This window comes from Python bivittatus, unplaced genomic scaffold, assembly GCF_059951505.1.
Source record: "Python bivittatus isolate LINGU-HERP-01145 unplaced genomic scaffold, Pbiv_v1 ctg000500_np1212, whole genome shotgun sequence".
Taxonomy (NCBI): Eukaryota; Metazoa; Chordata; class Lepidosauria; order Squamata; family Pythonidae; genus Python; species Python bivittatus.
In genome coordinates, this window is record NW_028277079.1 from 545,868 (window position 1) to 573,732 (window position 27,865).

The window sequence follows — 27,865 nt, forward strand, 5'->3', positions numbered from 1 at the left end:
TTGCGAGGGAAGCGAAACACCGGGGGAATGCAGTAGAAATCACGCAAAGCAAAGCGATGGACAGAGCTCTCCCCTGAGATCTTGGCAGAGAAGGTGGACATGCGTGGGTGGGCTTTGCCACCCTTAGGTGGATGTGGAGCGGGTGGAAGAGTGGTGCTCCAAGAGTGGGCCTCAGCGGCTCTGTGTCGAGCTGGAAGGAGGTGCTGGTGGCCCTCTAGCCCCCGACACTTGTGCAGGACCTGCAGGAGGGTGCAGGGTTATCACGTTTGGGGTAACACAGAGAGAAGGAATAGAAACACCTTTGAGGACAGTACCCAGATCCAGGAGGCCCTTGACATGCTGGACAACAGGCAGAAACAAGCAAGATGAACTTGAGCAGGGACAAATGCAAAATCCTCCATTTAGGTAGGGAAAAAGTCAACGTGATGAGTTTAGGATGGCAGGGACCCAGACCAGGCAGCAGTAGATGTAGTAACTGTCTGGGTGTCACCACTGAACAGAGCCAAGAGTGTGGTGCAGCTGCAAAAAAAGCAATTGTGATTCTAGGCTGCATCAAGAGAGGCACAGTGTGGAGACTGATGGCGTCTTCATCTTCTGAAGGGCTCTCATGTGGAAGATGGGGCAACCTTCTTCAGAACTGTCCCAGAAGACAGAATCAGGAACAGGGTTGAAATTACAAGGAAGTAGATTTTAGTTCAAAATCAGGAATTCTCTTTCTAATGGTAAGAGCAGTTCAACAATGGGACAGGCTGCTTTAGAGAAGTTGGACTGCCCTTTGCTGGCTGAGGTGTTTAAATGGAGGCTGTCAGTCCGGTTCGCTGTAGTACGGCAGCTTCCGGCTAGGAAGGGGGTTGGACTAGGTGGTCTCCCAGGTCCTCTCCGACCTTCCTTGTAGGACTCTAAGGCTGAAGCAACCGGCTGACCACAGCTGGAGACCAGATATTGTGGCAGACGTGTCTTACGAAGAGGCAGCTAGAGAGCTTCACTGGCTGTAACACCCAGAACCTCCATATTTAGAGCAGCCTACCTTGAATATAAGCTGGGAAGTGGGGAGAGCTGTTGAGTCACCCACTGCTTGTCTGCGCCTCGCTTACTGGCCACTGGTGGATGCCAAATGATGGGCCAATGGATTTGGGGGCCACAGAAAGAGGATAAGGACGATTGGGGTGCCAAGGAGCCCGTGAGCCTGGCAGGGAGAAGGCCCTTGGATGGCACTTTTTGTCAGCGGCAGCCAAAAATGGAGCACGGGTGTCCCCAGCCCTGCTTCTCTCGCCTTTACCTGCACGAGGTCCTCAGCCTGGATTTTGTGGAACATCATCTGGTTGTTGGCACGGCGCAGGACGGAGGGAGATGTGGGGAGCTGGTGACAGCTGCCCCCTCGCACAATCAGCAGGTTGGATTTCTCTAGGGAAGGAAGGAGGGAAGAGGGGGAAAAGGGAAGGACCCCCCATGGCACCCCTGGATCCACATCTGTCATTGGATCCTTCAAAGGTCCGGAGGGCTTGCTGGCTGGCACAGATGCACCCATCACGTCCGATTCTTTCCCTCCGCCAAGGAACTGGCACTCAAAGATAGAGTGCCTTAGAAACTGGGGGCTCTACTTCCCTGTCAGAGCTTCTGTCTGGATGAGGACAAGGACTTGCCTCTTCCTCACCAGTCTCTGCCCTTCCCACCTTTCCTTGGACTGGGGAGTCGAATCCTGGGGAGGCAGCAGAAACAAAGCACCAGGTTCTGGTGTTTCTGGGCCGCTGTGCTGCTCTCTCCTTTTCCAGCCATCTGACCAGCTACTTCTCCAGGATGGGTGGTTTTCAGCTCCCTGCTCTGGTCCCCAACATACCTTTAGGCTGCGGCGGGCAGTGGGTGCCCAGTTGGATGGTCACCCCTTCAACCTGGAGGCTGCAGCGCCGATAGAGCCCCAGCACTTCCTGGAGGCTGTGGAATTTCTTGGCGATGCCGGCGGGGGAGAAGGTCCCATCGCTGTTCCTCTGGATCAGCAGGCTTTTGAACTCCTTTCTCGTTTGCGCCTAAAGGTGGGGTGGGGGTGGGTGGGAGATAGAGAAGGTTATTCCTGCCCTCTTTCAAAGGATTTCAGTCACTGACGGCCTGATTGCCCTTGTTCCAGACCAGCTGGCTCTCCGGGGACCAGATGCTCAGGCGCAGAGCCCCTGAAATAACTATCCTGCCAGTCTTTCTCCCACGCAAAGCTGCTGGTGGAGGACGAGCACACCGCACATTTACGTGCTTTGCACGCCCGGACTCCTTTCCAGAATTCCCCGTGAGCTGGAGCAGAAGCTCCTGACATTTGCATCCGTCCAGCCATTGCTCTTGGCGTCTTCCACCAAGCAGCTGGATGCCTGCTGTTGAAGTCCCTCCTCCACGCCCCCTCGAGGGATGCAGGCTGAGCACAGCGAGAAAGGGGTCTCACCTCTACGCAGATGGTGAGCAGGTAGCTGTCAAAGTCTACCAGGCTGCGTCGAAGGAGGTAGGCTCCTCCCCCAGAGCCGAGCATTTTCAGCTTGTTTGCTGCAAATTCAGACCTGGAAGCAGAGGGCAGCCTTGAGGGCATTTGCCCTCTGGTGCCACTCAGGCTAGGAGCAACTGGCCCACGGGAGAAGAAAAGCCCTGGCGCATTAGGAGGTGGGCAGGGGGCAGCCTCGTAGGAGGCGCCACGAACCGCACTGCCCACAGAGAAGCACCAGCAGCCACTGTGCCCGCGGCCCTTCCAGGAGGTCCCTGCTTCTCCACTCGGAGGCCCAGCCTCCTGCCCAGCCAAGCCGGCCGCTGCGACCCTGGACGGGGGCTAAGGGCTGCCCTCACTGGGGGAGCCTTTTGTGAGGGGGGTCTGCTTACGTGACGGGGCCGTGGCACTGGGCTGCCTGGTCTTCCAGCAGTCTTGGGGGAGCCACCTCCTTGCAGAAATAGTGCTGGGAGTCGACCAACAGCCGGTAATAGCCGTCCAGCAGGGAGACAAAAGACAGGGCCTCCTTCAGGTGGGGGAACTCCACCTCCTGCGTGGGGTTCAGTCAGGTTCAGAAGAGAGATGGGCGAGAAGCTGCCCTTCCCGGGGTGCTCAGCGCCCTCCGTCAGCCCTACCCTGTGAGGCCTCCTCGGATGTTCCTTGGCATCGAAGGACACAGCCTATTTCTTCCCACAGCAACCCTGTGAGGTAGGCTGGGCTGAGAGAGAATGCCTGGCCCAAAGCCCCCAGCCAAGATGGGGGGGTTAAGCCTGCATTTCCCCATCCTTCATCCGCACCTTCCAGCACTGTCCTGCACTAGTGGGGCCCTTGAGCTGGTCCTGAGAGCTTCCCAGGACATGCCGCTCAGACACGGCCCCGCCCCCCCCGGCACCTGGAGGCCCAGCAGCTCTTCCGCACTGCTTTTAAGGGAGGGGCACTGGGTGAGCACAGCAGGGCTATCTCAGCTGCAGGGACCCTGCAATGCTGAGTGTGCAGGGAATCTCTTTCCCCAGCACGCACGCAGATCTGCGCCCACCCTCTGGGGTGGCCTAGCATTGCTTTGCTGGACGATACCCGGGTGCAAGCAAGCCCCGGAGCCACGGGGGGGAGGGGGGATCCAGTGCCGCTGGACTTACCAGGGCCCGGCAGTCAGTCTTGGTGATGGTGACGATGCGGTTCTCCACCGGCAGCCCGTTATGGATGGCCTGCTTGATGGTGACGTCGGCCACCTCGCAGAAGTCACAGAAAGGGTGGGGGTCCTGCTGGTTGGGAAGGAGGCAGACTTTGGGGGGAGAGGGCCAAAGCCCGCTTCCGACCAGACCGATCGCTGCCCCACCTGCCGCCCCTCTGCCCTAGACACAGGACGGGGGCCGGGCCTCTTCCCAGCGGCCTCCCTGGCCTTCCCAGGCTGCAGGGAGGAAGGTGCTCCCGTGGGGAAATGTTGCCCCGGGGGGACCAGGGCACTCCCTGCCTCAAGAGCTCCCAGACGTGCCCCCTCCCCATCCCCCAGATGCTCAGGCTGCGGGTCCAAGTAGTCCGGCCTTCTTCCTCGCCCTCGGGCGAGCACCAAGTCAATGCCCGAGGAGGCTTGCTGGGGTGAAAGAGGGCCCTGGGAGCCTGCAGCGACACGGCCCCCAGCTGGGCACTGGGGCTCCAGGCCCGTGCGAGGCAGGATGGCCATGCTGCCATGTTGGGCTCTGCCTCCCTCAACGGGAGGGCTCCGCGTGCGCCCGCTCACCTCGGCCCTGCTGGAGCTCCACAGGATCCCCTTCTCAGCCGAGACCCAGAGCCACCGCTCGCCCTCGGCCGTCTGGCCAGGGAGCCGGGCCGAGAACGCCTCCTCTGCCGGGCCGCCCCCCAGGCCCTCCAGCTCAATGAGGTACTTCAGCTTGAGGAAGCTCACTTCGGCCGGGAGGCGGCTGACCTGCCGCAGGGAGCGGGCAAACTGGCGCCGGATTCGCTTCCGGGTGACGAAGTTTTGTGCCTGAAGTTGGCACCGCAGCTTCTCTGGCAGGCACGACTTGTAGCTGTGGAGGAGGAGCGGCTCACCTGGATCCGAGCAAGGTGCTCCTCGGCTCCCCCTACAGCCGAGCTCGCCCCCGAGGAGAAGGGGCTGCCTCCCGCGTGGCCCCACAATGGGCATCTTGTGCGCTCATGGAGCGGAACTCACACTTGGCGGGCTCAGCCCAGCTTCCTTCCTGGCATGAAACACGGCTGCTGCCAGCCAGAAGGTCCGGTGCCTTGACTGGCAGTGAGGCGGCCCTGCACGCTCCCCAGGGAGATCGACAGGGGTGTGCCAGGCGCTGGACACAGCGGCAGGCAGGACGCCCCAGACTCGCCCCCGGCACCCTCCACGAGGGATGGGGCTGGTGAGGAGGGCAGGTGGGCCTGGGGCTTGACTTGGGCGGAGCGATAGAGCTGCCCCCCTTGAGGTCGGTGTAGCTGCGGGCGCCCTTCTGGGCCCCGCTCCTCCAGGGCCTCCCCCTCACCTGATGGTTTGGGTCACCTCCGCTGGCGTCTGCTTCCTCTCCCGGGAGATCCAAAGCAGGTCCAGCACAGCCAGGCCCAGGCAGGCCTCCTGGGTCTCCAGCGTCAGGGGCCCTGCCATCTGTCGCCCGATGAAATCGCTGCGGGACTGGAGGAACGGGCCAGGGAGGGTGGGCTCTGGCCTAGCCGCGACCTCCTCTGTCCCCCACCCCATTTCCTTTTCCTTCGGGGATCCCCCGGCTGCCTCACCCCCAGCGCCTTTCCCCCCTGCGACTCCCGCGGATCCCGACCAGCAGGGCGGCTTGGAGCAGTGGCTGGGGAGGGAGGGCTGCCCCCCTCGCGTGGGCCCATCTGCCTCGGAGGCCCTTTGCTCAGGTCCAGGAAAGGCAGCCGCAAAGCTTCGCCCCGGGGGGCAGACCCTCCTCTGCCCCTCGCCTCAGTTCCTCGGAGCACGTTTGACCCGGAGAAGCGGGAGGGTCCCCGGCCCCGCAGGGCCCTTCGCACAGGGCACTGCTCAGGCCACCCTTGGGGGGCACGCCAGCCTGGAGCCGCAGCTGCAAGAAAGGCCCCACTCACTTGGGCAAAGAGGTAATCCATGGTGGAGCAGTCGAGGACGGGGCTGGCCTGCTCGTCCGTCAGCCCGAGGCGGTGGGACTTCCGGGGCCCGAACCAGTCCGGGAAGAAGAACCTGAGTCGAATAAAGAAATGAGCAAACCAGCCGACCTGCCAAGGGGAGGCAAAGAGGGACGGTGGGAGGGAGAAAGGAAGAGGCAACCCCCCGCCCAGTGCAAAGAGCGGGGGGGACGCTCATGCGGCCACGGCTCCTGAGCTGTGGGTTTGCTCTCCTGCCTGATGGGCCCCAATTCAGCCCCCCTCGACTGAAGCGAGGGGCCTCCCCACAGCATGACCGATCCCCAATCTCAGCTGCCTGAACTTTCCGCCCTTCGCCAGGACTGGCCGCGCGGGTGGGTCAGCACAGCTCCCCTCTTGCCAGCAGGCAGCGGGCCTGCCCGGGCAGCGCCACGGCCGAAGCCTCCGTGCCCGTCTCTGCCCTGGGATCTAAATCCACAGCTTTTCCCGAGCTTTTGGGGTACAGTTAGGGCATTTGAGACTTGGTGCTCTGGCGGTGCCCGCTTGTCCGGGGACCCCGATCTCTGCTTCACCAGCTTCACTTCTGACATAGTTTTCTTGGCACGGTCTCTTTCCTGGAGGCATTCCAAGTCCTCCATCCAGGACTTGCTTGTGGTCTCCTTTCCAAGCCCTCACAGGACTGACCACCTGGGGTCAGCGGAGGAGATCGGCAGGGGCCACCTCCCTTTTCTCTTTGGCGTAATAGCATGGAAGTGGCTTCCAGCTAATCTCCTGGTGATCTATCCCTCAAGTATTAACCACGGATCCTGCAAGGAAATTCAGCAAGGAACAGATGCTTCCCTCCCTCCCTCCCTCCCTCCCTCCCTCTCCTTCCTCCCTCCCTCTCCTTCCCTTCTCCTGCTTTTCCTCAAGGCCTGCAAAGGGTCAACTGTTATCTCACAACCACCACCCTGCGAGGTAGGCTGGCTGAGAAAGAGTGTCAGGCCCAAAGTCACCCCAAAGTGTGTTTCCAAGGCCGAGGGGGGCCCTGAACCTGTCTCCCAGCAGTGCCAGCCCAGTCCTTCCCTGCTGCCCGCCTTGGGGCCAGAAACACTGCTTGTGCCCCTTCCTGGTACCTGATCCTATAGAGCACCACTTGGCTGAACCCCTTGTCCACCAGGAAGACGTGGCTGGGGGCGAACCAGCGGGAGAGGTCCTCTGCAGCCAGGGCGAAGAGGGAGTGGCAGACCGGAAGGATCCCTGCCAGAAACCAGAAGGACCTTTCAGTCGCTGCTAGTTGGCTCCAACGTCCTGCTCCCTCACAAGGGGCTTTGGGGGCGTTCTCAACGGGGGACAGAAAACACATGCCTTGAACCCCTCCCAACGATTCGTTCAGCGGCCGGGCGGTGGAGCTGCTTTGCGCGTCAGGAGAGCTGAGAAAGTTGCTCTCCACGCCCGCAGGGAGGCTCAGGAGCCGTCTCCTCCTCCTCCCCTTTCCAGATCCAGAGGTTAACACTGCACGGACCACGGCACGGACCAGTATTTAAAAAACCCTTTAATCAGCCACAAACCATTCATGAACGGTTTGAGGCTGATGAACACACTTAAGAAAGGGAACACGGTCCTGTTTTTTGGGTAGGGTATCCTTCTGGTTTGATACTGAAGAGAACAGCAATCGTTTAGATGAGTGTTTCTCAACCTCGGCAACTTGAAGATGGGTGGACTTCAACTCCCAGAATTCCCCAGCCAGCATGGCTGAAGCTGAAGTCCACCCATCTTCAAGTTGCCGAGGTTGAGAAACCCTGTTTTAGATTTCTGCTGTGGAACACTAAAAGATAACATCAGAATGCAACATATAGAGGAAGACTAGCTGGTCTCCATGAGAAAGTCTGACAATTTCAAACTCTTAGCCATTGGAAAGAAGAGCTGTTAGTGTGTGAGCCCCGCGCACGGTGGCCCGTCCAGATGTGAAAGGGGCAGAGGAGATGAGAGATGCTAAGCCCCAAAGGTGGTCAGCTGAGACTGTCTGCAGGAGGCAACCCCCTTGTGACCCTCGGATGCAGCCCCAGAAAGGGGGTCTTCTGGTCTCCTCGGATTTATCTTTCCGGCTAAGTGGGTTTCATTCTGAACCATCTTCCTGAGAAAACAGCTCCTAACTTGTAATTTATTAATTCCCCCCAAGTATCTAAGACTCCTGGGCGAGTTGTATGGCAGTCCTATCCCGAAGGATGGTTGGGCAGCCTGTCTGGGGCCACCAGTGTAGTTAGCGTCCCTTAGGATGCACCGCGACCTTAAATCGTGCCTTTGTGTAACTTTCTTTTTTTAATACAACCCCTCTCTTATGTGTCAACACCGCCTCTGAATTCGTATTTATGTCTTTTCTTTTCAGAATGTGTTGGGCCTGGCCTTTGTTGCGACCGTGCCGCCTCCACTGGAAGAGTGGCAATGAGGAACAGTGGAAAACCTTTCAGGAGCAGGATCCTTTGCTCTCGTGGACCCACGGAAGGGGTGGTTCTGGGCACTGGTGCTGAGGTGCCCTCTGCCCACCCATCCGGGCAGGACTTGGAGGCCAAGGAAGAGGGGCTAAGCCATAAGCAGTGGCGGGCAGCTGTGGCGGGTGGCATTTTATTCTCATCAGGGGCAGCTTAAAAGTTGCTCTCGAGAGCCGGAAGGCTTTCTGCGTTTTTGAACAAGATACTGATCAGGGCTAAAACATCGATCTTCCAACTCAGCAGAAGGTGTGTGTGGGCGCATGAGAGAGAGAGAGAGAGAGAGGAAGAGATGTTCAGCTTACCACACGCTCTGGCAGCTGCCACACAGAGTTCTTCGGCAGTGTATTCCCCACGGGTGAAGTTTAAGACGCCGGCAGTGTCTGGGGCCATCCGGGGAGAGTTTGGAAGGTGGTAAAGGTAAACCTGGAGGACCCCTGACAGGCTGGGGGAAAGGCTGCTGTGGGAGACGTTCCCAGCCAAGGGGGTTTCTCCACTGGTGGGAAGCATTGCTCAGACCTGTGGGAGAGCAGAAGATTTGAACCGAGATTCGTTCTTGGTGATTGCAGAGAGACAAGGGGGAATCCCCATGCTGGTCCAAGCGTTTGGAAAGTTTAGAGCAGGCAATGTGCATTCACACATATGGCTCACACGGTGCAGTTTGCACCCACAAAATGGCTGCCACGACAAACACGGTTATGGTGGGATCTGAACAAGCTGGGGCAGGGCTGGGAAACACCCAGACGGTGTTGCTCAACCTCATCGACTTTAAGATGGGTGGACTTCAGCCGTATTTGGTGACCATGTTGTAAAGCTCAAAAATTTTGGGAAATTATTTATATTAAAATGAAACACATTTACGCATTGAATTTCCTAGCCACCCTGCTATTTCTCTATCTAACTTTATTAAGCCTCATATTCCCACAAAGTATACTGAATCAGCTCTGTATATGGAACTTCTGCACTCTGAGTACACTCAATTTCTTCTGCTAATTTAGCTCTGGGAGTATGCCCAGATGTCTAAAATAACTTCATATTTCAAAAGTAAATCTGACAGAGAATTTTACTCAAGTTGGAAAGCATTTATTTATTTATTTATTTATTTATTTCATTTGCATGTCACCCATCTCCCCCAGAGGGTGACTCTGGGCGGCTCACAATTAAAATCAAACATCAAGAACAGTAAAAAATATAAATATCCACATTAAATTAGCTAAAAAAAATCATACTATATAAAAAGACTCTATCCATAAAAAGACTACAAAATTCAAGATGATGGGAAGGGCAGACTCAATTCCAATGATGCACTGTTGGGTTATGACTTTATACTTGATCCGAAAGTGGGTTTCAAAATGACAGGCTACAAGAATGACATGGAAAAGATGTTACACTGGACATACAAAAGTAACCAGCTGATGTCTTAATAATTAAAAGGGATACACAAATAACAGACCAAGAGAGTGACCTGGATAATTTTCCGATATTGGATTTACAAAAGAATCTTGTTAAATTTTGTGAGAAGGGACAAAGAAAAAAATGGAAAGAAATCAAGTTCCAGGGCATTATTTGAAGGACATTATTACTTTTATTGTTAAAAGTAAAAGGAAGGAATATAAAGTAGGTTTATTTGATCAAGGTTAAAATAGGTACGTTACTATCTCTGGTAACCCTTAATGGACTTTTGCTGACATCAGGACTGAAATGACGAGGCTTTAAGGATTTGGGAAGAAGAGGTCATTTGTTGTATCTTAAGAAGTGATAAGTCACTAAAATTGTTTATACTTGTGATGAAGGTTGGGAGTCATTTCTTTGTATATTTCTTTTCTTTTTCTTCACTATATTCTTACTTTTCTTTCTTTTCTATTTTTCTTTCTATTTATTTTTTTCTTTCCTGCACCTTCTAGTTTTTCTTTTTATTCTTTTATTTTTTTTAGTTTGTATTAATTTTTATTGTTGTAAATTGTAATCTTTAATAAAATTACTATAAAAATGACTTTATATAGGAGCTTGTACCACATCCAACATTTAGGTTTCTCTTAATATCGAATCTCTAGAGCTTGGACAGAAATTACTGTAATCCTTAATTTCATTTTACAGTTTATACTGTGTTGACTATTGCTGTTGATGTTCATGTATTATTTGACAATGATTGGTAGTTTTAAAAATGATATGGTACACTTCGTCGTTACTTAGACTAATGAATGAAATGCTGAAAACTTTAACCTAACTCTACAATGCCTGGCAGTTTAATGTTTATCTACTTTGTGCTTTAGTTTTACTTCCTTGTGTCCTTTTTTCTGCTTTTTCTTCTTTTCCTTTCCCCCCTTCCTATTTCACTTTCTCAAAAATGCTTGATAATTCCTTTAAGAAGAGCAAAAGAAAGCCGGGGCAGAGCTCGGGAATCGCGGCAGAACCCACTCTCTTGGCCCTGCGGATCCTGGGCTTTGGCCGAGGGGCGGGGGACGGAGGAGCCTCCAGGTGCTTGGGAGAGCGCCGTGGCGTGGTGGTTCACTTAGCAGGAGACCATTCCTTCTGAACTGTCTTGATTTTGCAGCCAGCTCTGATCAGGCCCGGCTGCGCTGGGGTGAAGCTTCAGAGCGCAGGGGTAGAAGCCCCAGGCCCAGAGCTGGGGAAGGTAGGCTAATTGCTCTGTCCTTGTGGCGACAACTTAATCTCCATCAGGGCTACCAGAATCTGACTCTGGCTGTGCTCTGGGAACGCAGACTGGGGATCGCACCCCTTCCTTTCTCTCCAGCAGAGAGGCCCACCTAAAGCAAGGGCAGGCCTCCCAGATGGAAAAGCTTCATCCTTTCCGACTGGAGGCAGAACTCGGGGGAAACGGAGATGGAGACGGAAGGTGCCCTGGCCGAGCTTGGGGGGCACCGGCTCCCCACAGCTCTGATGACCAGCTGGAATTGCCCCCAGCCCACCAGCAGGGGAGCGAAGGGACGAGAAGCAGAGGACTTGGCTCGGGGTTTCAGGTCACCTTAGATTTAGATTTGTTTTATATCCCGCGTTTATTATTTTTTGTAAATAACTCAAGGCAGCGAACATACCTAATCCTCTTTCCTCCTCCTGTTTTCCCCGCAACAACAACCCTGCGAGGTGGTGGGGCTGAGGGAGAGTGCCTGGCCCAGAGTCCCCCAGCAGGCTTCCATGCCCAAGGCAGAACTAGAACTCAGAGCCTCCCGGTTTGCAGCCCGGGGCCTTTGCCGCTGGCTGCCCCAAACCGGCTCCGCTGAGACGCAGGCAACCGCTTTGCGCAGGAACTGCTCTCGGCCTGCGCGCTCATCAGTCCCGTATTTCTGAGGGCTCTGCAGAAACCCGGGGATCGGGCATCCCTCGGTCTCGAGGCGTTCATCAGGTGGGGCCTGCTTGCTTCTTTCACGGCTCTGGGCTCATAATCCCCCCCCCAGGAAACTCTTGGTGCTCCGCAAACCTCGGAGCCTGGCAGAAGGGCGGGCACCTGGGCTCTGCCTTCCTGGCCCCCCTTTCAGGCGAGGCCGCCAGGAGAGCTGCCCGGGCACCGGCTGCTCCTTCACCCGCCGTGGCTCTGCAGGCGGCCTGCTTGCGCGCCCCGGGAAGCGCTGCCAGGCGAGCCCCCTGCCCCCCCGCCTTGGGGACGCTCACGGCAGAGGACTGCGGAGGGCGATCCCGCAGGATCCGCTCCTCCCGCCCCGGAGGACAGCCAGCTCTGCCCCCCCCGGCAGGCCCAGATGTTTCCCGATGGCTTTTAAAAGCCGCCTGTGGGAACTGGGGCTCTGCGGGCTCTGCCGCAGGCCATCCACGCCAGAAAGCCGCCTCAGCGCCCGCCAGAGAAGGCAGCCTCCGCGGCCCCCTCCCCTGCTCGGTGGCATTTAGCCCCCGCCCATTGAGACCCATTGTCAGGATCTACGCAAGCCAGAACCTTCAATTGTTTTTTTATTGCTTTTACTTTTATTGCTAAGCATAGATCAATAGTAGAATAGTGAGAATGTTATTTTAAACTGTTTGCTTGACCTGCCATAAAAAAGGGGGAGAGGAGGCCAGGTGCTGTTATCTCTATCCTGAAACAGACATCCAAGGCCAGGAGGTGTGAGAACCGGGGCAAGGCGCGAAGAGTTGCAAGTGGGAAAGGAAACCTAGAAGGGGGGGAATTTGGGCTTAAAAGGACAAGGCTTTGCTTTGTAGAATTAGACTCAACAAACTATGATCCTGTATGCTTCTCCTGAATAAAGAAATCTCTGATGGAACTTTTGGTCTCCAGAGGATTTACTGAACTTTGGGATTGAGTGTGCAGACTCTGACATTTTGTTGAGTCTCACCCCTATTCTACGGGGGATTTACCCGGGGAATTATCCACCGTGGAAAACCCTCTCGGAAAACCTCCCGCGGCTGCGGAGATGGAAGAAGGAACCCCAACCACCACCTACGCGCAGTTTCCACCACCACAAAAACCTGAACGGCGTGTGACCAAGTTATGGAGCATGGAGGAGTTGGCTGGGGGAATGTCGTTCCTGGACATGGCCCGTGAACAACGCTGGGCACTGACTATGGGGAGAATCGAATCCACCCGCGTGGGAGCCCTGGAGGAGTGTGTGCAGATACTACAATCCGAGAACAGCATGTTGAGGAGAGAATTGATGGGGATGAGTGACCTAATCCGGCGCTCAGGTTTGTTCAGGGTTCCCGAAAGGGAGGGGGGATGCGGAGAAGAAGGGGTGGAAGAATCACTACTGGCTCCCCCTACCACCCCCGCGACGGCAGCCCCAGTGGCTCCGGCGGTGTAGGGACTCCTGGCTGCCCCAGGTGTGGCGCCCGCAGCCCCCCCCGGGGTCCAACAGCGAGTCTTCCCAGCCCAGGCCAACCCAGACGTCCTCCTAAAACAGTGGGGGCTAACCGAGAAGTTTAGCGGTGAACCGAATGAAGTGCCAAGCTTTATGGCCCAGGTCACCATGTGCATGGAGCAAACGGGCCATCTATTCGCCTCCAACCGAGAGCGCGTGATCTACATTTGCAGAGTGCTCACCGGGAAAGCGGGAGAGTGGTTGATTCAACTTCGTGCAGCACAAGCACCTGAACTGCGCCATCTTGGCCGATTCCTAACCGCTCTGCGTCGGAGATTTGAAGATCCCGGAACAGTCGCCAAGGCCCGCTCAGCGCTGAACAAAGTGCGGCAGGGGAATCGCAGTGTCGGCGAGTACGGCCTGGAATTTTGCAACATTGCGGGGAAACTGCCGGATTGGCCGGAGCAGTTTAAGATCACCTGCTTCCAGCAAGGCATGCACCGCGACTTGTGGAAATTAGCCTTCGCCCGAGGAAGCCCAAACACCCTAGACGGATGGATTGAGCACGCTGCAGAAGTAGAAGCTGAGTGGAAATCGGTAGATCCGGAATTCAAGCAGAAAACCGGCGGTATTGCGCAGGCGCCCCGGAAACTGCCAGCGAGAGGAGGAGATGAGAAATATCCTAGAGCGGCAAAACCATGAGCCTGTTTCTGCTGCGGGGAACCGGGGCATTTCGCGCCTGCTTGTCCCAAACCGCCGATTGTGCGAGCGGCGGAACCGAGGAAACCCTCGGGCCCTGCTCAGAAACCTGGCGGTGCCAAAGGCAAGAGGGGAACGGCGGCGGCAGGAACGGAATCGCTGTTCCCAGACCTCATCATTTATAAAGACGGATCAGTCGGAAAGGAGCAAGAGGCAGGCGGGAATTCCGACAAGACCACTCACCAAAGCAAGGCTGACCCGGAGGAGGAGGAGGACAACTCCGATGAGGATGAGGCGGTGAGTGTTACCACCCTTAAAGTGACTATTTCAGCACTCAGAACAGAATATAAAGCCACGCTAACTCCGCTAATGGATACCGGCTGCTTGCGCTGTTTGATCAGTCCCATACTGGTTAACGCACTGGAGTTAAGGGTGAAGAAAATAAAGACTCCCATAGTGTTCACCCAGCTGGATGGGTCAAAAGCAGGGGGCGGGGCTGTGCTGTATCGCATGGAGCCCTTTGAGCTACAAGTAGGGACCCACCGAGAGACTCTTAAATGTTTAGTAGCTCCTTTGGGAAATTACGCCCTAATCCTTGGAGCAAACTGGGTGAAAAGGTGGGATCCCTGAGTTTTTTGGAAGACGGGACAAATCCAATTCGCAGATGGAATTTATTTGGGGCCTGAGGAGGCAGAAAAAATAAAAACTGCAACCGCTGCAACCGCTAGCAGCATAAGTCAATCTTTAGATTTGGACCCAGAGTCCCTTAAGAGCATTCCTAAGCCCTACAGGGATTTACAGGCTGTGTTCAGCAAGAAGGAAGCAGATACACTGCCTCCCCACAGAGACACCGACTGTGCTATTGAAATTCAGCCAGGAGCTAAATTCCCAAAGAAGAAAACTTACTCTATGACCCAGAAAGAGCTTGCCGCTCTAAGGGAATTCATAGACACCAATCTGGTGAGGGGTTTTATACAGCTGGGTAAATCACACATGGCGGCACCCGTTTTATTTTGGGAAAAGAAAGATGGAAGTTTGAGACTCTGTACGGACTATAGGGGTCTCAATGCCATCTGCAAAGAAAATAAGTACCCCCTCCCCTTAATGAAGGACCTGCTAGCTCAATTATCAAAGGGGAAAATATTTACTAAATTGGACTTAAGGGACGCATATTTCTGGGTAAGGATTCGCGAAGGAGACGAGCATTTGACAGCATTTTCGTCCCCTTTTGGCTGCTATGAGTACAAGGTCCTCCCATTCGGACTTTCGGGGGCCCCCGGGGTATTTATGCAACTAATTAATGAAGTGCTACATGAACATTTGTATCGAGGAGTGCTGGTTTATTTAGATGACATCCTTATTTACTCAGACAACTTAAAAGACCATGTAAAATTGGTGCGAGCTGTTTTAAAAAAATTACTGGAGGCTCAGTTATATGCCAAGCTGTCAAAATGCGAATTTCATAAGGAACAAGTAGACTACTTGGGGTATCGTATTTCTAATTCAGGGATTGAAATGGATCCTGCAAAAGTGAAAGATGTTTTGGGTTGGGAACCACCCAAAACCTGGAGGCGATTACAAAGTTTTTTGGGCTTTGCTAATTTCTATCGCCAGTTCATTCCAAACTTTGCACAAGTTGCTTTGCCATTAACAGATTTACTAAAAACAAAAAGCAAAGGGACAGTGAAAGCTCAAAAGCCGGGGGCCCCATTAATATGGACAGAGGAGTGCCAAAAGGCCTTTGAGGCTTTAAAAACCTTGTTTACGGCAGAACCTATTTTAAAACACCCAGACCCGGACAAACCTTTTGTAATTCAAGCCGATGCCTCTGACGTAGCAATTGGAGCTGTCTTGCTACAAAAAGACACTCAAACCCTGTGCTTATATTTCCCGCAAATTTACTGAAACAGAAAGAAGGTGGCTCATTTGGGAAAAGGAGGCTTTTGCAGTACGTTGGGCCCTTATGACATGGACGCACCTCCTTGAAGGGGGATCACATCCTTTTGAGGTGTGGATGGACCACAAGAATTTAGAGTCCCTTACAACTCCGAGAATGTTATCTCCGAAACAAGTACGCTGGGCCCAATTTTTCAGCCGGTTCAAGTTCACTTTAAAATTCATCCCTGGAGGGAAAAACTTTTTAGCCGATGCATTATCAAGGCTACCTCAGCATAACAGCCAAAGAGAACAGGTAGTGGCTCCGGTAATCCCTAAAGCACCACCTCAAGCAGAACCTGGCTCGGTAGCCCTGACCAGAACCCAAGCAAAACTACAAAGACAGAAACCTACCAATAAACTACTCCAAAAAATAAACGCTGCCTTAGATTCTGATGAATGGTTCCAGAATAATAAAAATACCCTAACCCATGAACACCAAGCTTGGTGGATGGCAGACAAACTGTATGTTCCACTCTCACTTCGTAAACAAATCCTAGAAAAGGGACATGATGATAAAACCTCGGGCATTTTGGATTTATAAAAACCTTACATTTATTACGTAGACAATTTTGGTGGCCAACCATGAGAAAAGACATTTCTGAATATGTTTCTACATGTCCTGTATGTGCAATGTCAGAGAAAAGAGGGGGGAAACCTTTGGGCCTTCTTCAATCTGTAGCATCTCCAAAAAAACCTTGGGAAGAAGTTTCTATGGACTTTATTGCGGATTTACCTGTCAGCAATCACAACACAGCAATTTGGGTTGTAATTGATCTGTTTTCTAAACAAGCGCATTTTATTCCATGCACATCAATTCCAAATGCTAAAAAATTAGCTAAATTGTTCATAACACATGTCTACCGCCTCCATGGCGCCCCCAAGAAGGTGATTTCAGATCGTGGCCCACAGTTCACCTCCAAATTTTGGAGGGAATTTCTTACATTAATTGGATCTACTCAGGCTTTGAGTTCCAGTTTTCATCCGGAAACGGATGGATCTACGGAGAAAATTAACTCCTTGTTGGAACAATATTTAAGATGCTTCACTAATCATCAATGAGATGATTGGTCTGAACTTCTCCCTTTTGCTGAGGTGGCTTATAACAACACAGTGCATCAGAGCACTGGATTCACACCGTATAAAATAGCTTCTGGTCAAGACTTCCTGCCTTTTCCAGAGTTACCACTTAAAAACCTTCCTGAACTTTCAGCGGACCAGTGGATAAATAACATTACAAGTCTATGGCCACTAATTGTAAAATCTTTAGAAAAAGCAAAAAGCCAACATAAAAAATTGCCGATAGAAAACGCACTGCAAACCCTCCTTGGAAGGTAGGCGACCTAGTCTGGCTTTCTACCAAAAATTTAAAATCTTCCCAACCATCTAAAAAACTCGCCCCAAAATATGTGGGGCCTTTTCCAATTGAGAAGGTTATAAATCCTGTGGCATTTAAATTGTCGTTGCCAAAACATTATAGAAACATTCATCCTGTTTTCCACGCAAATTTATTAAAACCATTCAAGCAATCTGATACTTGGCATCCAGAAACAACACCACCAACACCCATCATGATTGAAGGACAAAGCCATTTCGAAGTGAAAGACATTCTGGACTCTAGAAAATATAAAGGCAAACTCCAATACTTAATTCAATGGAAACATTTTCCCAAAACTCACCACGAATGGGTGGACAGTATTAATGTCAAAGCCCCTAAACTAATTGCCCGCTTTCACTCAAAATACCCTGACAAACCTAAATAACCAAATTACTGATTATTATAATGTCTGTATTTTTCTTTTCCAGATTTTCTTTCGAATGTAGACACATTCGTTCTGTTGGAGGGCGGCACGTCAGGATCTACGCAAGCCAGAACCTTCAATTGTTTTTTATTGCTTTTACTTTTATTGCTAAGCATAGATCAATAGTAGAATAGTGGGAATGTTATTTTAAACCATTTGCTTGACCTGCCATAAAAAAGGGGGAGAGGAGGCCAGGTGCTGTTATCTCTATCCTGAAACAGACATCCAAGGCCAGGAGGTGTGAGAACCGGGGCAAGGCGCAAAGAGTTGCAAGCGGTAAAGGAAACCTGGAAGGGGGGGAATTTGGGCTTAAAAGGACAAGGCTTTGCTTTGTAGAATTAGACTCAACAAACTATGGTGCTGTACGCTTCTCCTGAATAAAGAAATCTCTGATGGAACTTTTGGTCTCCAGAGGATTTACTGAACTTTGGGATTGAGTGTGCAGACTCTGACACCCATCTCCGGTGGTGGATCCCGCCGCCGATCTCTTTCTCTCCCTCACCTCTTGATATATACCTTTTATGCTGATTGTTTAACGTAATGTTCTTTCCTTTGTGTTAATGTTTTCCTCTTTCCTATTTTAATTCTGTGCGCTGCTCTGACATCTTTTACTATAAGAATATTTTATTATTTATTTCTGTATTTGACTTATAGGGCTGCCTATCTCCCAAGGCCACTCTGGGAGGCTGATGACACATTAAAAACAATACAACCCCCCCAGCACACAATAAGAGCAAAAGTATAAAAACCTGTAACAATCACCGAGAACAAACCCAATGAACCCTCGGAGCAACCCTAATATCTCACAGGCCATCGGACCTCTCCAGCCCCTGCCCTGGAGCCCACCCAGGTCTTTGGCGCTTTGCCAATCTCATCTTGAGGGGGCATGGAGGACCAGGGGGCGGGCGCTGCCACAGGGACATGGCACAGAAATAGAAACGGGGAGGGGGGAAGGAAACGGCCTGGCTGCTGAGTGAACTCGCCAAGGGCCCGGGTTGCAGAGTGAAAGCTCTGGGTCACCGCTTGGCATCTGGGCTGGATCCGGGCAGAAGCGCCCCTGGGGATGGTCTCAGGCAGAGAGTATCCGAGGGGGCTTTCACGCAGGGCCTGACATCCCAAGCCCCCTGGGACACCCTGCGTCACGGAGCCCGGCTCTCTGGCCCCGGGCCGCCTGATTCTCCCCCTGGGCGGTCGGGGTCTGGGTTACCCTGTGAATGGCTACCGGAGGGACGATCCTCCTGGTCCAGAAGTCGCCATTTCCATGGGGAATGGGGCTGGGCTGGGGTCTCTCCACTGTAAAATCAAGGATGGCTTTCTGGTTTCAGGGAGGAAGAGAAAACCCTTTCAGAGCACAGAAAGAACAGGAGGGAGAGAGCGGGGGGGGGCTTCCTGCAATGCAGGAGAAGGGCAAATTCCAGCAATGCCCCATCACCTCCGTGCCTGGGAGGGAAATCTGGGGTCCTGCCTCTGTCTGCAGAAGGACCCATCCCTGGGAAATTTAACTCCCCCCGTGCCCATGTAGGCCCTCCAGGCCAAATCAAGCCGCCTTTCCTTGAAGGATCCTCAGCAGGACAGCAACTTTTCTCCTCGTTTTTCCCACTTGCTGCCAGTGCAGTGCGCAGAGGCCTCGCTGCCCCCCACCCCCGTTCACTGTTCCCTCTGTTTCTATCCCGGCAGGCTCCGGGATGGGAGGTGCGCCACCCTGTGGGTCTCCAGCCTCCCTCTTCCTCTTGCGGAGCAGGATCCCCCACCGCCTTACCTGGCCTCGGAGGGCCCCGGCGGTCCTCCTTGGAGAAGGCGCAGAGTGTTGCAAGGGCAGGGCCCAGCAAGGCCAGGCTGCGGGGACCAGCAGCCTCGGGGATGGTCCAGCTGCAAACGGAGGCCGTGCTCGGCGCTAACCCAAAAAGGGGCTTTCTTTTCTAAGCGCGCGTCTTCGTTTCCTGTTTTCTGAGAACTTCAGACCGTTCTCAGCCGCTTCCTGTTGCTTGCCAAAACAGTGGGGCTGGGGCGCCCACTGAGGCTGCAGGGACAGCAGAAAGACGGGGAGAAGGGGCTCGGCACGGGCAAAAGGAAATCTCTGGGGCAGGAGGGGGATCGGGCAGCGGCTTTCCAGCTGGCTGCCTTTTGCCCCTTTGATGCCAAAGCAAGCGGGCACTATGCCCGGCATCTCTGTCGAGTTCTGCAGGAGGGGAGGCACTGGGCCAGATGCTGTGGGGCTGCATCTGCTTCAGGCGGGCAGAGGAAGAGCCGCTGTTAAGCAAGGGCTCCTGGGGATGGGTGTGAGAAACAAAGCTGCACAAATAATCCTTCTTGGGTTTGAAAAGGCAAAGTTTATTTCCAAGCGTTTGCAAAGGCTGACGCTTCTCAGCTCGCAGGCTGCAAGAAGCGCGCCATGAGAGACTTCAGCAAGGTTTTTATGCATCCCTTCGCACGTCGCGTTGGTCCTGCCTCGTTTTTGCCCTGGGGGGGCAAATCCGAGTTCACAACCTATCCGAGACGCCTAAAACAAATACATTATACAATGATTCCCAAACCCCTTTCTTCTCGTTCACAGTTCATAATTTTCTTGAGATGAGTGTCAAGGCCCAGGACCACCTGTCTTCACTAAATAACCGCCCTTTGTGTCGTTATCTTTTCTTCCTCTCCTGATTCGCACATTCTTACCAATAAAAGGCCACACTTGTTTCATTAGCTTTCATCCCCATGTCTGGCCTTGGTGTGTGTGACCCCTTCCTTTTTGTAAACACATTCAAATTCCAAGCCTGATCACTTTAACCCTTAAGTATCAGAAAGCCTTGTTACCAGGGAGTTCTGTTAAAAGGTAATTTCTGTTCCTTACAATCCCCCCTCTAAAATTTTATACATTTTTACCTTTTAACACTCTGGAGGTTTCCTGGAATCGCTGTAACATCAATTCTTCCCTTTTTCCTTTTCTTCTAGAGATTTAATCATTAAGTTAATTCGTTTTATCTTTTTGCTTTGGTTTTCCTTTTCTTAATATCATTATTTTCTGGACTCCTTGCTGTTGATTTAGGGACAAAAGCCTCCCTCGTCTCTGTCTCTCCTCCTCGTTTCAACTGTGCCAGGCGTGCCAAGGTGTCTTCCCCCATCCCCCACTGACCAGCCCAGTTAAAACACAACCACTCCTGCTTCTTAGGGCAGGTTACACCCAGTGAAGCACCGTTCTTTCCTAAATTCTGTGCCAGACCGTATTTCTTTCCATTCTCATAACATTCTGTCACCCGCCTGTAGCAGGCTGAATTAACACGTGGGTGAGATCGGAAGGATAAGTACACTCTTCCCCCCACTCGAACCCTCTGGTGACACTTTGTACATTTTGGCTGTCGTGCACATTGTTTAAGAGGGAAGCACAGCAGAATGATCAGCATTATAGGTAGAATCCTCATTTTCTGGAATCAAATATATATATCACACTCTGGGCACAAGCAAATGGGAGAGTAATCTGGGCAATGATAGCAGCAGCAATCGTCTTCACAGCATTCACAATCACAGAACCAACACATTTAATCTCTAGGTTCTTTTCGAAGAACCAACTTTAAAGGATCTTTATTGCTCTGCACTCTCCACTCCCTTGGTTCGTCCACCGGTCCCTTGATTCTTGTGTGATGGGTCCAACCTTTCTCTTGGGTGCAAACAGCGGTTTCAGTGGTTAGTAAGGCCTGGAAGGGCCCCTCCCAAGTAGGGCTTAGCTTTTCGTCTTGGCAACCTTTGATCAGCACCCAGTCACCAGGTTTGTATCAGTGGACTGCAAAATCGAGTGGAGGCATCTGAGCCAATAGTCCTTTCGACCTGAGGTGAGACAAAGAAGATGGCAGCCCCAGTTCCTCAGCATCACATCTTTTGTTTCAATTGAAAGGAACCCCGGTGTTCTTCCCAAATATGGGAGCCCGAACATCATTTCATACTTGAATACTTTGAAATGGGCGGAGAGCTAATGGTCGCCCCCCCTTGTTCTCTTTTTCTTATTAACTTTCTTGCAGATTAAATACCTATCACATACTTGCTTGGCTATGGTATACAATCCTATACATCCATACTGGTTCAAGAATCCATCAGCCAGGGCGTGGGCTCCCCAATGGCTACCTTGGTGTAAGATGTCCAGTACATTTCTGGTTAGGGCCGAATTTAGCATTTGTCTTCCATCTGGCAAAATCCACTTGCCATTAACTTCAACTGCTCCCAGCTTTGACAAATCAGCCTTTTCTTTTTCAGTGAAAACTGCATTCAGTTCCTTCTCCACAGTGGGTACCAATAATTTAACTACCTCAACGTGTTCTCCTTCAGCTGCCCTTTTTGCTTCTTCGTCAGCCAAAGCGTTCCCTCTGGCTTCTTTACTGTTGTTCCTCTGCTGGCCTCCTACGTGTAAAATCCCAGCTCACGAGGCAACCAGGCAGCCTCCAAAACCTCCTTAGCTAACTCTTCATGCATCAGTTTCTTTCCCTTGCTATTTATCAACCCTCTTTCAAACCAGATCTTCCCGAACGTGTGTAAAATCCCGTACGCGTACTTTGAATCGGTGTGGATATTTCCAGACCTATTTTGTAACAGCCTCAAGGCTTGTCTTAGAGCGTCGCACGTCTGGGCGGACCAGTCCAAAGGCGACCTCCCCGCCTCCAGCAGCACATCCTGGTCTCCATCTATCACAGCGCACCCGTTCAACCTCTCTCCTTCCACCACTCTAGAAGAACCATCTATGGAGATATTCTTTGCTTTGTCCATGGGTGTATCCTTTAAATCAGGTCAGATTTTGGTTTGGAGACCTATGAATTCCAGGCAGTTGTGCTCAGGTGGTTCAGCCCCATCCCGGTCACGACTCAGAAATTCAGCTGGGTTCATGTTGTGATCTATGCTTAATACTAAATCAGGCTGTTCCATTCAGACAGCTTCATATTTCAAAATGCGGGGATCGGTGAGCCATCTGCCTGCCTTTTGATTTAAAACTGTTCTCACTGGATGAAGGTGCTTACTACCAAGGCCCCACCAAAGGTTAACTTTTTACTTTCCTGGACCAGCAGAGCAGTGCCAGTGAGTCCCGCAGGAGCTCGATTCGGGGGACACTCCTTTCGCCAGTGGCCTTGCGTGGAAGGAAGCATCCTTGCCTCATAGGATATAACTGAGTATGAGACCTAGTATGACTCGCCACGGGGCTGCTAATGGTGGGATCTGCTGGTCCAGGTGGGAAAAGGGGGGCTGTAGCAGCTCTTTCCCCTACACTCACTTCAACAGCTGGTTGAGCAAATTGCCTCTCTTGCAAAGTTTCCCTTTGTTGGTTCAGAGGAGGGGCCCTTAGCATGTTTTCCAGGAGAGGGTCTTCCCATTATAGTAAAGTTAACTCTCCTCAATTAATTTTGACAATTGGGGATAAAGTCATGGTAAAGATTGAAACGTTTCCGTTTCTGTTGATGGTTTGCTAGCAGCTTCTTTGTTTTCCCTGTTAACTTTTTCCTCTCGGTCTGCTTGTGTTTCTGACTTCAGCTTTTGAAAGTTATTTTTCCAGCTGCTGGCTCTGCTTTCTGCTTCTCACCTTCATGCTTTAATTTCACCCTTAGGGGTGGAATGTTTAATTCCCCCCCCCCCATTGCCTTCTTTGACCCAGACTATGGGGTCTATGGCCTTTTCATCTTCCTCAGTAAGGAGGAAAATGTCTTGGGCATCAGGCAGGGCCTCAAGTGATTTTTCAAATTCTATTTTTATTCCAAGAAGGGCCATAGCGCCCCTTCCCAAGAGGTTAGTCCCTGCTTCAGGAACATGTAACATTTCTAATTCAATTTGCTCTTCTCCTAATTGCAAAGTGGTGGGTTTAATCCAGGTTACATAAAACACTTCACCCCTTACCCCCGAGACTCTGCTCTTTTCTCTGGAGAGTTCAGTTCCCGGCGGTAAAGAGGAAAGAGAGGTTTTCGACACTCCTGTATCCACGAGGAATACCACCTCTTCTCCCGAGGATCCCACTTTTAAATTGATCAAGGGCTCCCGGTGGGATCCTTTTATCAGGTGCCCGACCTCCCTATCTTCTAATTCGATCAAGGAGGACACTTGTGGTGCCTTATCTGTTTCTCGTCTTTTTGAGGGACAGTCTTCCCAGAAGCGTCCAGGCTGGCCACCCCCGGACCACTTCCTTTCAGGCCAGGGAGTTCCTGGTGTTTTAGTAAATCCCCGTCCTCCATCCCTCCCAAGTGATGCTCTTCCTCCCCTGTGCCCCACCTTACGCCTGCCTGGTCTTACATCTGATCGGTTCTGTCAGAACCTGCATCACCCAACTGTTGTTTTCCATTGTATTGCATTCGTTGGGAGTTGGATTGATTTGTTTCTGCCACTTGTAACTAAAGGGGGGGGTGGCTGTTAATGGTTGTAAGGGGAGTTGGGAAGCAGCTTAACCATATATGGGCAATTTAGACTGGCTTGATTGCCGGCCAGGCAGCTGGGGCCCAAAGAACCAGGAAGAAGCTCGGCCAGGCAGCTGGGGCCCAAAGAACCAGGAAGAAGCTCGGGGAGGAAGGAGAGAGGTCAACAACAGGTGAAGAGGAGTCACGATGGCAGGCAATAAGAGGAGGGGGGATAAATAGAGGGAGGTTTACCCAAGGCGTTAGTTTTAGCAATGTTCTGTTTACAAGCTACATGTACCTCTTAATAAAGAAGTATTTATCTGACCCAAGACTGGTTGCATGAGAATGCTTCAGAACTGAGAGTTGGACATCGTGGACTTGACAGGTTCTCTGGTCTATCTGCAGGGGAAACTTTTCTGCTAACTACTTCATTTACAGTGCTTATCATCATTTTATTCTTTTGTTTCATCTTTTCAGTATCTCTCTTGACATAGACTTTTTGGGCTTCTTTTAATAAACCATTTAATGGTTTATCAGCCCATCCATCAAGTTTTTGCAATTTTCTTTGTATATCGGGCCATGCCTTAGTTACAAAGTGCACTTTTAACAGCACCTGATGTGCCGCGGTGTCTGGGTCCATGCCAGAATATTTTCTCACGTTGTCCTTAAGACGTTGTAAAAAGGCACTTGGTGCTTCCTCTTTTTCTTGTTCTACACTGAAGGCTCTAGTTAGATTTTGATTTTTAGGTACTGCCTCTTTTATTCCTGCAACTATCATGGCTTGCAGATCTCTCATGCTCTGTCGATCTGCGCCATTATTATTTTGCCAATTGGGTCTTGCAATGGGAAACTTCTGGTCCCCTTGGGCGTTATTGTTTGGTCCCACAGGGTTTTGTCTGCCCCAAACTCTGATGGCTGCAGCTCTGATCAACTGGCGTTCTTCGCTAGCAGATAGAGTTGTTAAAATTGCCATCCTCTCTTCCCAGGAATAAATGCTAGGTCCTAGGAAGACGTCAAATTGCTCGGCTACCCCCAAGGGGTCTTCTATCAAACTTTTCATCTGCATTTTAAAAGCCTGGACTTCTGAACTGCTCAATGGGTCTTGAACATAACTTATTACTGGAGCTCCATTGGCGTCTACACCGTTTGGCACCTCCTTGAAGGGGAACATTTTTTTGTAATCGGTTAAACTCCTCCTCCTCCTCGTTTGGTTGTATTCTGGTAACTCATCGTCTTTCAGATCATCTAATAAGGCTTTCAATTCCCGAGAATAGTCACCAGGAGGTCTCGGGGTCACGGGTGGCGATGTGGGCTGAGGAGGAGAAGGATTGGTGCCTGGGGAACGGCTGGAATTTGGTTCCCTTGATTTCAATGTGGATTGTAAGGTGGAGGTAAATGGTCCGGGGGGGGGGGGTCCATTTCTTTACTGGGACTTCTCCCTCTGCCTTTTCTCCTTGATCCTCTGCCACCAGTTTAAAGCATTTTTCTTCCTCACTTTTGGTCCAAACTCTAGCATAAAATCTCTCTAGTTCAGACGCCTTGTTTTTGTTTCAAAATTCCTTTAGTGCTTGACCTGTAAAATAGTCAGTTGTACCAAACCATGGCCAATGAACCAAACGCCCTTGAATCAGTTTCTTGGGCCACACGAAATAACAATATTTCACCATTTTCTCTTTTTCTAGTTGCAGGGTATACTTTCTCAGTGGAGGGACATCCCGTCCACTTAACATCCTGCCTAACGGGCTTTCTGCAGGGATCTCTGGAACCTCACACTTAGTAGTTCCTTCTGACCTTTTTGGCTAGCGTTATTTCCCATCCCAACTGGATATTTAAAGGCTTTACTGAGACTTTCAATCCCATGCGTTTAACCAAACGAATCGCTTCCTCCGTCTCTGGCCAGGCTCCTCGCGGAGAACTGGACCCGCAAATCGGACTCTGCTCTCGCTGCGCACGTTCAGGGACCTGTGTCCCCCAATGCGTCTCGCACCCCTCCGTCATTCAGGTCTCACACACACACCAGTCCTACCCGACCTCCCAGGTTATGCTTTGCGTTTCTTACCTGTTCTCGTGCACGATTTTCGGGTCTCGGCCGTTTTTGGTGGGAAAAATGCCGGTCAGGAATTCAGCCTAGTCTGCTTGCCCTTCCGAACCACTATTTCCAATCCGGTCCTTTAACGGGCGACGGGATCCGACGGTTTCAGCTCCCCTGAGACTACTGAAATCAGTAGGGTGCCCCCCAAGAGAGGGCGTGCAGCCCCGGACTTACCAAATGCCGCTTCAGGATCCCAGACGAGCCCCCAATTGTGAAAAACAAAGCTGCACAATTTCCAAGCGTTTGCAAAGGCTGACGCTTCTCAGCTCGCAGACTGCAAGAAGCGCGCCATGAGAGACTTCAGCAAGGTTTTTATGCATCCCTTCGCACGTCGCGTTGGTCCTGCCTCGTTTTTGCCCTGGGGGGGCAAATCCGAGTTCACAACCTATCCGAGACGCCTAAAACAAATACATTATACAATGATTCCCAAACCCCTTTCTTCTCGTTCACAGTTCATAATTTTCTTGAGATGAGTGTCAAGGCCCAGGACCACCTGTCTTCACTAAATAACCGCCCTTTGTGTCGTTATCTTTTCTTCCTCTCCTGATTCGCACATTCTTACCAATAAAAGGCCACACTTGTTTCATTAGCTTTCATCCCCATGTCTGGCCTTGGTGTGTGTGACCCCTTCCTTTTTGTAAACACATTCAAATTCCAAGCCTGATCACTTTAACCCTTAAGTATCAGAAAGCCTTGTTACCAGGGAGTTTTGTTAAAAGGTAATTTCTGTTCCTTACATGGGGAAACGGGGCCCCCGCCCCACAAGCTCCACTGAACCCCCACCTTCTCAGGAAGACACTAACTCCTCTGTGGTTTCAAGGGCACCGCAGTTAAGGCAGACTGGATTCATCTGCCCGCCGCTCAAATAAATGAGTTAAATAAGCCAATATTCTGAGCAGACGCTCTCAGAGTCATCTGATACCCTTCACCACCCACCACCGTATCTTTCTGGACCGCCTGCAAGAATGGGGGGAGGAACCATTTTATGGCGGCTCTGCTCCTTCCTGGATATTAGGGAGAGCAATTGAGCCCCGGCCCCTCCTGTGTGGGGAGCCACAGGGTTCGGTGTGTCTTGACCGAGGGCCACGCTGGAGACCCTGGGGTTGTCCGTCCCCCCCGCCCAGAGTCTCAGACGATTGCGGAGGGGGTGACAGGCTGAAAGCCAGCGAGATGGAGGCCTCGTCTCTCCAGAAACCACCTGTTCTTTCTCGGCTCTGCGCAGGCTCACGACCCTTAGAAGCCCTGGGTCTTTGCCCACCTTTGCCAACTGGTTCAGAGCAACAGGGCCTGGCACAGGGCCCTCCCAGCCTCCAGGGTTCTGTGAGACCAGGCTGAAGCTGCCATAACCTAAAGATGAAGCAGGCACGTAAGCAGAGAGGACAAAAGCCAGGAAACATATCTATGGGATCCCTTCGGGGAGGTAGATAAGAAGGAAGCAAGTCGTTAAGGGGAAAAACAAAGGACCTAAACCAGGAAAAAAAAAGTTGGGCCTGAGCACATGGAAGCCCTCACCCCAATCCCATCCACTTGCAAATCAACCCAGCAAGGACTTTTGGGGATAAAAGGGGTCCCAAAGCCCGCCCACTCGGAGTCCTCTGAGTCACCCTTGGATCCAGACTTGGCGGCTTCCCTCCCTCTAGCTAGTGCCTGGCAGCCTAGTTGGGAAGGAGGAGGGTAAGTGTGGATGAGCACGCGCGTGTGTGTGTGTGTGTAGGAGAAAGAGCAAATGTACCTGCAACCAGCAAAGCCTTGCTGTTCCTTTAAATTCACGGGGTCTCCGTGTATTACAAAGAACCTCTTGGGCCCCAGTGTTCGGTTGGAAGCGATTTGTGTGAATCCCTGATTATTTCCCACCCGGCTGTTGACCGGGGCTGCGTGTCTGTCTGCTCCAGCCGCACCTCTCTGGAAAACCCAGGTAGAAACAAGGGGGGCTGACAAGATCCGCGTGCCTCAGCGGGCTGTGAGTGTGTGAGTGAGTGGCCATAAGCCGAACCTGGGAGCAGCGTGGGTAACAGTTCCAGCGTGCCTCCAGAGCTCAACATTTTTGCTGGCTTTCTTTCAATGGTTAGCTCTTTTAATGACAGTGCTTATAACTTTAATCAATGTTTTATTGTGGTTTTAGAATATGGTAAGCTGCCCAGAATCTACTGATAGGGGGAAGGGGGCAGAAATTATGTAATAAACAAGATCAGGCCCAGGCCCCAGGGCTGTTTCAGATCA

At 51.8% G+C, this 27,865-nt stretch overlaps 1 protein-coding gene across 5 annotated transcripts in view; it reads right to left on the reverse strand.

Moving 5' to 3' along the window:
* The window catches only part of JAK3 (Janus kinase 3), a 34,967-nt gene extending 15,623 nt beyond the window's left edge, over positions 1-19,344 (reverse strand). The window contains exons 1-11 of one of the 5 annotated variants that reach the window (XM_088147344.1): positions 18,966-19,338; positions 8,310-8,523; positions 6,652-6,775; positions 5,522-5,633; positions 4,948-5,093; positions 4,197-4,485; positions 3,595-3,720; positions 2,851-3,008; positions 2,426-2,537; positions 1,838-2,024; positions 1,280-1,404 (exon numbers count right to left, since the gene is read on the reverse strand). In XM_088147344.1, coding sequence (XP_088003470.1) covers positions 1,280-1,404; positions 1,838-2,024; positions 2,426-2,537; positions 2,851-3,008; positions 3,595-3,720; positions 4,197-4,485; positions 4,948-5,093; positions 5,522-5,633; positions 6,652-6,775; positions 8,310-8,514 — 1,584 coding nt within the window. In that variant the 5' untranslated portion in view covers positions 8,515-8,523; positions 18,966-19,338. Of the gene's footprint in view, positions 1-1,279; positions 1,405-1,837; positions 2,025-2,425; positions 2,538-2,850; positions 3,009-3,594; positions 3,721-4,196; positions 4,486-4,947; positions 5,094-5,521; positions 5,634-6,651; positions 6,776-8,309; positions 8,524-13,012; positions 13,299-18,965 lie in introns of those variants that run through there. The other 4 variants (XM_088147343.1, XM_088147341.1, XM_088147342.1 and 1 more) reach the window with 4 other exon arrangements.
* Between the last annotated feature and the right edge of the window lie 8,521 nt (positions 19,345-27,865).